The sequence below is a fragment of the Aspergillus pseudotamarii genome (assembly GCF_009193445.1).
Source record: "Aspergillus pseudotamarii strain CBS 117625 unplaced genomic scaffold BDV38scaffold_34, whole genome shotgun sequence".
In the NCBI taxonomy this organism is placed as follows: Eukaryota; Fungi; Ascomycota; class Eurotiomycetes; order Eurotiales; family Aspergillaceae; genus Aspergillus; species Aspergillus pseudotamarii.
The window spans coordinates 377,739-387,403 of record NW_022475048.1 but is presented as its reverse complement, the minus strand read 5'-3'; the positions used below and the strand labels follow the sequence as shown (position 1 = coordinate 387,403).

General features: G+C 48.7%; 3 protein-coding genes across 3 annotated transcripts; all 3 read left to right on the top strand.

The window, feature by feature from the left end:
• Positions 1 to 2,117: 2,117 nt before the first annotated feature.
• On the top strand, positions 2,118 to 3,489 carry sun1 (SUN family protein UTH1; the record flags this gene model as incomplete). The annotated part of the gene is made up of 3 exons (XM_032060169.1): positions 2,118 to 2,952; positions 3,012 to 3,388; positions 3,448 to 3,489. The coding sequence occupies 3 exons, from the start codon at positions 2,118 to 2,120 to the stop codon at positions 3,487 to 3,489; spliced, it is 1,254 nt and encodes a 417-aa protein (XP_031912592.1).
• Positions 3,490 to 5,139: 1,650 nt separating this feature from the next.
• fhdA (putative transcription factor Tos4) lies at positions 5,140 to 7,171 on the top strand. Its single transcript, XM_032054875.1, has 2 exons — positions 5,140 to 6,957; positions 7,010 to 7,171. Exons 1-2 carry the CDS (start codon positions 5,443 to 5,445, stop codon positions 7,034 to 7,036), a joined length of 1,542 nt encoding a protein of 513 aa, XP_031912591.1. The 5' UTR covers positions 5,140 to 5,442; the 3' UTR covers positions 7,037 to 7,171.
• BDV38DRAFT_249684 (uncharacterized protein) lies at positions 7,169 to 7,566 on the top strand. Its single transcript, XM_032054874.1, has one exon. It carries the CDS (start codon positions 7,279 to 7,281, stop codon positions 7,531 to 7,533), a length of 255 nt encoding a protein of 84 aa, XP_031912590.1. The 5' UTR covers positions 7,169 to 7,278; the 3' UTR covers positions 7,534 to 7,566.
• The last annotated feature ends 2,099 nt before the right edge of the window (positions 7,567 to 9,665 follow it).

The following is a 9,665-nucleotide window of genomic DNA, read 5'->3' as shown; positions in this document are numbered from 1 at the left end:
TGTTCTTTTTTTTTTTTTTTTAAAAAAAAAAAAATTTATATTCCCACCCCGATCGTTGCATGGAAGATGATCTGGAAGCCTGCATTGAACGCAGATCCCAGTGGACTCTCTGCCGCGCCAGAGTGGTAATGGTGCGTACAGTGCGTACAGTGCGTACATCTATTACTAGTAGTGGTAAGATGGGTACGGCTACCCCGACGGCTATTAATACATACTCCACTACTCTGTACAGTTGGACGGTCGAGGCTGGTCGGATTGATTGATAGAGTAAAAAGCAAAAGAAATATGATGGAAAGAGGACTGATTTCTACGATGACTTCCAAACTCTGCCCCTTAATGGGTCAGTCACGGGCACGTTGTGCTACCGTACGGCCGTGCAGTAGGCAGATTCGAAATCATGACCAAAGCAACCACTCGGGATATTAATGATGTTTGATTTTCGAGTTCATTTGGAGTGATCCGTTGGTAGATAATGAGCAACAGAAAAAGAATTGGCAAAATAGAAAATGCCCATATTACTCCGTACTCTTCTTCTCCTCCCTAACCATGGAAGGTAAAAAGGTACCTCAGCCTTGAAGGGCTCCTTCAGGAAGCTGCTAATAATACCGGCGGCCCTAATGAGCCAAACGTAACGATCGGAGATGAGACACTCGAATTTTGTGGCAATGGTTCGGGACCTCAGCCTGCGGTTGATTGGTGTACCTGACTGAGGGGAAAGTCAATTTTCCACCAGCCAATGCCTGTGTGGCCGTGCTGATTGGCTAGACCAGGCCCAGAGTAATTTCGGCAACCGCCAAGCTTGCATTCAGGAACAGGAAACTTCCAAACATGAGAAGTCCAAGGGGAAAGAGAAGAGGAAAAATGAACCACCTTTTTGCACGGCGGCCTTTTGACGTGGTATTGGAGAGGTTCCAGACAATTCCTAGGGCAGGAGAGAGGTATTGAAATGAACGATACTAGTTAGATACTGAAAATTAGTTGAGCTTAGTAAATTAGTCAGGTTACTACCACAATTCTGGGCGGCTGTGGACACGTCTCCCTCGGCGTCCCCCACTTCCAAAGGCCCCCATTCTCAGAGGTTCTGATGGTGTTCGTGGATAGTGCCTTGGGCCAATTCCTGTGGTGTTTCCACCCCCCTATTCCTCGTATATCCACCCCACTTGTTGTGGTAGGTCAGTTCGACCGCAGATGTGTACGTACCTATATCGGGACGGTACGGTACGTATGGTACGGTATTACTCCTAAACAACAACTCTAATTACAATGTCTTGAGTCTTGGAAGTGGAACCCCTATTATTATTGTGGTGACTATTGCCTCTCTCTTTGTCTGTCTGCCCATCACTGACAGTGCCACACGCACACACACACACTCTCTCTTTAGTTTAGTTTAGTTTAGTTTAGTTCCCCCTGGAAGGGTCTGCACGTCTTGTCCCTCTTTTAGCCCCTGGGCGACTGACCGACGAAGTTTAATTCTCTCTTTTCATCTCCCTCTCAACTCCTTCTGTTCCTCGCGATCCTCCACATTTTACTCCTCCTCCTCCTCCCCCAGAGCGTTTCATTTCTTCCGCTTTCGCCTGTTGACCTATTGAAGTTTCCCATCCGACCAGAGAGACTTGTTTCTCTCTCGCACACTCATTTGGAAACCTCTTCTGTGATTCGCTCCTTGGAAATTCACTTCGTGCCTCTCTTAGATTTACAGCGACAGCACTTCTGCAACTTGAACCTCTGTACAGACCTTGACCGAAGCGCGCACCGGATTTTGCTATAACGTTGATGTATGTATCTGAATCCCAAGAATTTGATGGACACTTCCCCAAATTGCTTCTCGCCTGAATTATTGCCATCGTTCACCGAGGTGCCCGGAACGTGTGGTGGCCATCGGTTGTGCTACCAATGTCGCATACTGAACTGCCACCGACACCAATGCTTCTATGTTGTATAGTAGCATGCGCGGATAAGTGACATGACGCGCAATCTGTTCACATGTGACTCCATAGCAATTAGCTCATGGATATACTCAAGCTAACTAATGTTTTGCATCGAAATAGTCCAAACGGGAAGCAAGATTCAAATATTGAAGGATCCCGTGATTAAATCTCCAACTTAACACAAACACAATGAAGTTCAACTCGGTTATTTTCACCTTGGCGACGGCTGGCTCCCTCGTGGCCGGTCAGCACCACAACGCCCACCGTCATCACCACAAGCGTACCGTGGACACTCAGGTCATCGAGGCCAACGGCGCCACTGTTATCCAGTTCGAATATCAAGGCCAAGTGGTCACCAGCGAGTGGGTGTGCAAGCAGATCCAGGCCGGAAAGGTGAAGTATGCAGAGGGCCAACCCAAATATGATGCCTGCGAGCCTACCACCTCTTCCTCTACCACCTCTTCCTCTACCGCCGCTGCTGCTCCCACAGAAGCACCAGCTGAGTTTGTGGAGACTTCCTCCTCCGCCACTCCAGCTTCGTCCTCCAGCTCCTCAGCAACCTCTTCGTCCGCTGCTTCGTCGAGCACCCCCACTAAGTCGAGCAGCCCTGGTGCTACGGGCTTGGATTCCGACTTCCCTGATGGAGAGATTGACTGCGGTACTTTCCCATCTGCCTATGGTGCCGTCGCTCTCAACTACCTGAACCTCGGTGGCTGGTCCGGTATTCAGTATGTAACCGTCTCTGGCAGTTTTGTGACCGATATTGTCACTGCTGTGAGTGGTGACAAGTGCAAGGATGGAGCCATGTGCTCGTACGCTTGCCCCGCTGGTTATCAGAAGTCTCAATGGCCCAGCACTCAGGGCTCTACCGGCCAGTCCGTTGGTGGCCTCCAGTGTAAGAATGGCAAGCTCTACCTTACTAACCCCACACTCTCCAAGAAGCTTTGCATTGAGGGCACTGGTGGTGTTCATGCTCAGAACAAGCTCGGCGTGGAGATTGCCATTTGCCGTACCGACTACCCTGGTAAGTTTTTTCCATGAACACGTGCCGTGATAGGAATAATTTCTCATCATTGCATGTAGGTACCGAAGCTGAGACCATCCCCCTGGCCCTTGGCGACAATGAGCTTCAGCCCTTGACTTGCCCTAACGGCAACAAATACTTCAAATGGCAGGGCAAGGTTACCTCTGCTCAGTACTATGTCAACCCCAAGGGCACCAGCACCGAGGAGGGCTGCCAGTGGGGTGACGGCTCCAAGCCTATCGGTAACTGGGCTCCTATCAACCTTGGTGTCGGTGAGAACAATGGCAAGTGGCTTTCTATTTTCCAGAACAGCCCCACCACTACCGTGAAGCTCAACTTCAACATTAAGATCCAGGGAGACAACCTCAGCGGGTCTTGTAAATATGAGAACGGCAAATTCATCTCTGAGGCCGGCACTAATGACTCTGGTTGCACTGTAAGATCCCTTTCCTTTTACACTTGAGATACCTCACTCACATACTTATCCAATGACAGGTCGAAGTGTTGTCTGGCGAGGCCACATTTGTCTTCTATTAAATAACCTGACGATACTGCATCGCTGCAAACGGGCACGTCCGCTACGTGACTTGGCCACTATCAACCGGCTGGACTGGCCTGGGTAAATAGATCGCCGGCTCCTTTCATGCCATGTCGCCTTCATGATCTGAAGTCCAGTTGCTTGCTTTCTTCTGTGTATCTTAGTATATTATCTTATGTGACTTAGGGAGTTTTTCATTCTTGTCACACTTTACCGCCTTTACCACTTGGTAGAGACGATTGTGGTTAGATATTTCTTTCTCTAGTACCAAGTAACCGATTGTGGTTTTCAAATCTGTACATGTGTGTTGTATATTGTGCAAGAATGGTTAAAATATTCGTTATTATTATGGCATGTAGTAGCGGAGTTTTCGTGGGGTAGACTGGCCACCAATTTGGTGGTGTGGTGGCTGAAATTAGCAAGGTAGGAGCATACGTAGCATAATCTTTGACAATTCCAGAGGATGGACTATCTGGGTGCCTGGGTGCTTGTATGGAGTCGCGTGGTCCATATTAACGTAAAAAAAAAAAGTCGCCTGCAGTGCAGATCGGTTTCGCTGACTGTAATTGAATTCCACCCCTTTGACTAGGTATTACCGTGTTCGGTGTGAGGGACGTAGGGAGGTCAATGCACAATGGCAGGGAGTAGAGCGAGATATATTTGGTGTACGCCTTCCTACTACTGCTATGAATCCATGATGACTATAGATAATCGGAGGCTAAATTCCTTTCTTCTTTTTTTTTCGATTTACCTTACTTTTTATGTTATTTTATTTGTATTTCCAAGTTGCGTGGACCATTGTGACGGTCGGTGAGTGCATCCAGTTTTAATTGAAACGTGGATACGCGAAGGCTGGGTGTCGTGATTGTCAGGATATTCGTACCGAGTCAGTCGCGTGCATACTTAGGGCACTGCATATGTTTTGAGTAATGATAGTAGTAGTCAGATAAGTTCGCCCCTTCAAGGTTGCAGGTGGAACACGTATGTAGGGTCTACGCTTTATCCGTATAGTGAGGGAATATCCTGGAAAAGAATGCCCATGAAAAGGTCCATGGCTTGCAGCATTGTCAATTACGCCATAGATGATTATCCTACGGAACCCCTCCTTCAAATTCTTCTGTACGTATTTCGCAATAGTACTAGTACTACTAAGTAGCCTCAGACTCCACCGGCCGAGGTCCTGTCACCCCTACCATGCATCGCGCCGTCCAATGAGATTGACGAAAACCCTGCAAGCTGCACATGGCCTTTGCTATTCTCGGAAAAGTCACTGCAAGTTCCTTGCGGATGCGCGTCACGTGGTTTGGCGCGAGTCACGGGACTAGACCCAAAGAACGCGGAGCATGACTCCAGACACGGGGTACGCGCCTTTCTGCCTCGGGCACCTAGCTAAAAAAAAGTACGGGGAGAGAGGATGGCTCATAAGGTGTTTGCTTGAATCACATCCTGTTCAGTTTTCTTTTCTATTTTTTCTTTTTTTGCATGCCTGAAATATCACGTACAAAGATGCAGTGCAGAACAGAGTTCAAAATGGCCAGGCTCTGACGCTGCGCGACAGTCCGTTGTGGAGCTCCCAGACCCTCGCCGGCGCCTATCGAACGCGTCTCGGGCTGTAAGCGTGCATTTCCGCGCTGGACAAGAGACGCTCCGATCCGGTAGGCATTCCACCACACACTATCCCTCACCCTTTTCTTCATTCTTTTGTAGGCCAATTCTGTGCCTCCCAACCACCTGGACTTCGTTCTGGGAGAAGAATTGATGTTCATTCTCTTGCAGTCATACGTCTCGTTCATTTCTTCTTTTCCTACCTGCCTTTCTCGTCTCTCGACTCATCATCTATAGAAATAGCCCTTGTCCGGCCTCGACGCGACCTCGAATTGAATTCTGTCCGCTTTAGACTTATTCGAGCTTACCGAAAACCTGCTAACTGTCTGGAAGTCGCCTCTAACACCATGGAGTCTTCTCCTCCAAGGAGCAGTTCGACTGCTTCTGTGGCAGGTGTGAAGCGTCCAGCGACCTTGTTGCCTGCCTTTGAGCCATTGAGTTCTTCGCCTTCTCTTCCTCGACCCCAGAAGCGTGTAGCTCGCGATGATCATGGAATTGTATCAACATATCCAACTCCTGTTCCGACGTCATCGACCCATATCATGTCCTCCTCACCCCCTCGAATGGCTTCACGTCGAACCTTGACATCGTCAAATTCCGAACGAACTCCCCTGTCCACTGTCCCCACCATGATGCTGTTGGAGACTGGCGAGCCACTACTCATGGGTAGATCCAGTGCATCTTGCCATCATCAACTCGCTGCCAACCGTATGATTTCGAGGGTCCATGTCAAGGCTACCTATAAGCCTGCACCTAATCCCTTCGATCGAGATAGGGTTGAGATAATGTGCATGGGCTGGAACGGGATCAAACTTCATTGTCAGGGGAAAACGTATGACTTGGCCAAGGGAAAAACTTTCACTTCCGATATCAAGGACGCAGATATCATGATTGATGTCCATGATGCGCGTGTTTTGGTCCAATGGCCGCGAAATGAACGAAAGGACTACGCATCCACCGATTCCGAGCAGACCTGGGAAGAGGCTACCCCACGACGTAACAGGCAATCTCGTCGAAGCTTGCATGACAGTCCTAATGTGGAACGCCGGCGCTTGGCTTCCCCTGTCTCGCCTTCCCCTGCAGTCAAATCCCTAATTCCACCGTCCTCGCCACTGTACACTCCAACACGTGCAAAAACTGCTGTGGTTGTTTATGAGGATGAACCATCTCCCGTCCGTCGTAAAATCTCAGGGGATGCCTTGCTCTCTGAAGCTAGCCTGAAGTCTACCTCCAGTGTAGGGGACCTCTTGCAGAGCTCTCAATCGAGTGACCTGAGTGATCTCAGTAAGCCTGATGATTTGTCGGACCACGATGAAGAGAATGATCCCATCGTTCATTCCTTTGGACCCTTTGGAGACAATATCTTGCCCCGCATGGCTTCCTTCACTGCTGATGGATCACCACTCCGCCTCTCTCGTTCTCGTAATCAGCACCCCGCTGAGCCGCTCCGCCCTGCTCACTCTCCTAGACAGCCATCTAAGCCGGCTGAGAGAGTTGATCTTACACTAAGCAAGCCACTTGATGAGAGCTTTGAGAGAGTTCAGAATCATGCTATCAATCAGCTGGCCTTTTCTCGTCTTTCTTCAACGCCTTTCTCGACAATTTTGAATAACCTCCCACCCTCCCTTTGGCGGCGGGACACACATTCAAGGGAAGGACCCACACGGGATGAGATTCGCGCCATCATTGATACCACGAAGTGTATTGGAAAGGTCGCTCGGGAAGGGAAGGATGCTGCGGGGAAGCCGCTCGAGAGTGAATATTACTATATTCCCGACTATGACGATGACACGATGCGACGGGAAGCTGTGGTACATGATCTCAGGAAGCCAGGTCTTCGGAACTGCCGAAAGCAACACAAGGTATGCTTGCATAATAACTAGCACTTGTTGATACGTGACTAATCTTTAGCAGCAATATTTCTGGCGTAAACCAAAATGAACCAAGTGTCTGGAGGCAAGTTACCTTCATTCGAGAATAACCCGCAAAGCTCTCTGGATGGTTCTCATTCTTAGTACATAGTTGCAATGACCTTTTCTCTCTCTCTCTCTCTCTTTTTTTTTTTTTTTTTTTTTTCCCTTCTGGACTCGCATAGCGTGGCGTGGCATACCCTGTCTGATTTTTGTTCTATGAAGGTGTACGACGAACGGTGAACTTTTCTTTTCCATTCCTTGCTTTGCCTCATGCTGCTTACGTTGAGCGCCAGAGGTAATGTGCTATTGTCCCCATGGGACGTCCACAATTATTCCACGGCCGATCATTCTGACTACTATGTTAGCTCTGGTCTTTGCTGGAGTTGTTGTATCGACAGTGATGATCTTGTTATCTGTTTGTGGAGGTGCTGTCTATTGGCATCCCTGTATGACTTGATTTGGATTCTTATCCTGCCAGTGGCTTGCTGGTTTATTGTATTCCACCAACTTTGGACACAGTTATGATGTATGTCAGCAGAGTTTCTGTATCGAAACAAAAATTATCTAGTTCGTTTTAATTCTAGACCTTATCTGCACTCTGAGGCCCCTCGTTGCATCCGTTCATGTGTCCAGCAGCCATTTCTTAAGGCCCGCAGCAAATCCTCTTTCAGATACTCCACAATCTCGACGCCGACACTTAAACCGAATTGAATAATTATGGATCATCCTCTTCACACAAGCTCTCGACGCCACGTAAGCTCTCCACAACGGTGAACAACCTTATCCCACAGACTCGTCGCTTCACGTCAACTACGGGTCCGGCACGAAACCGTCCCACCACCCAAGCCATCGCGATGCTAGTAGACCGCGACACCACACTGCGGGTGACCAAAATAATCTGGATAACTAACAGACTGTCAAGGGTTTTGACCAAGATACTGACAGTACGAGACGCTGCAAGAGCCCATAGATGCAGGGCTTTCGCACTGCGGTGCGCAAGCTAACAATCAAATAGACTGGGGACAGTAATCACTACTTTTCTGGCCAGTTGACAAGGCCTTAGATACCTTAGGATCATTAAACGCTTTGGCTCCTATCTGTACATCCTAGAATGTAAACTGTCAGCTTTTAATCCAAACAGGACAGGGAAATATCGCCCCCCCCCCAAACACACACACTACGTCCATTGATATGCTTCTAGACAGCATGCAGCACAGTATATGCACCATGCATCAACGGCTTTTGGATATAGGGTGACAGGAAGCGGTGGTACCAGTCGACGAATGCTTTCTTGAAGCTCTAGTGATTGGAGTTGCCGGATTGTCAGGGGTTACTAGTAACTGAAGCTAGTATCTGGCCACATAGTCTCTCCTAGATAGAAATGGGGAGAATAGAAGAAGAGGAGCAGAGAGGAAGAGAAAGACATACAGGAACAAGTGCATTCTCCTGGCTAATGAGAACTTGCTAACAGGGGCATAGCCATTGCCCTCATGGCAGCGACTAAGGGCTATAAATGTATGATTACCCTGTCCGGGGAAATGTCACTGGAGAAAGAACCGATCCTCAACGCTTTGGGCACTAAGGTGGTGCACACGCCTACCAGAGTGCCCATTGAATCCCCGAATTCTATCCTGAGTGTTACCAGACGTCTGAATAAGGAGATACCTAATTCGTGGATCCTGGACCAATACAACAACCCGAAGAACCTGCGAGCCCATGAATTTGGTACTGCGGAAGGGAACCGGTGGTACGGTCACCGGTTTAACCAGGGGCCTGAAGAAGAAGAGTCATGATGTGTTTGTCGTGGGGGTCCATCCTGGTGCATCCGGAGGCACTCAATGAAAAGAAAAGTGAATATAGAGGGAATTGGATACGACTTTGTGCCCGGCGTGCTGGAACAAAGAATCCCGGATTTCTGGGTCAAAACCACCGACTAGGATTCCTTCCAGATGGTAAGAAGACTTAGCCGTGAGGAAGGATTGCTCTGTGGTGGCTCATCGGGGGCAGCGCTTGCAGGTCTAGTCCAATTCCTTCAGTTGCGCCCAGACTTCAATGTGGAAGACAAGATGATCGTGTTGGTTTTTGCAGATAATCTCCGGAATTACCTGACTAAGATCGCGGACGATGTGTGGATGGAGTAAAATGGATTTGTATTCAATGCAGTCGATAGCTGAGCCCGAATTGCTAGAGAGACTGTATAAAGTTGCTGAGCCAGTGAACACCAGTTCATTTCTGACTGCTTGCTACGTGAATATTCCAATTGTTTACCAAGATAGGCTGAATCAATGCTTGATAATTGAATATGAGGTCACTTGGGTGGAACAAGAAGCCAAGCTCAATTATGGCAATGAGGGGGGTTTAGTAATGTGCCCAGGGCTACGGATAGCCCACCATACATGTCTGGCGTAAGAAAAGCAGTTGGCGGGGGATTTTCAACACCGAATTCCTGCTGACTCCCTGACTCTCCAGCGGGATACATGAACATCTGGGCCATAATATGTTGCCGATATTCGGAAAGACACTCTGAACGTTGCCATGACATACATGGTTTATCATATCCGCGGAAGCTGGGGCCGTGGAGTCGGAACTTGGCTTGAATGGCACCCACTCGTTAGCCGACCATGGAAGGCAGAAGCGATAACCAATGCCACCAGCAT

Bases quoted from the DNA above. Each gene is read 5' to 3' on its own strand.
- fhdA (XM_032054875.1), top strand. From the start codon at position 5,443: ATGGAGTCTTCTCCTCCAAGGAGCAGTTCGACTGCTTCTGTGGCAGGT. The intron at 6,958-7,009 runs GTATGCTTGCAT...AATCTTTAGCAG, and splicing joins ACTGCCGAAAGCAACACAAG to CAATATTTCTGGCGTAAACC.
- BDV38DRAFT_249684 (XM_032054874.1), top strand. From the start codon at position 7,279: ATGCTGCTTACGTTGAGCGCCAGAGGTAATGTGCTATTGTCCCCATGG.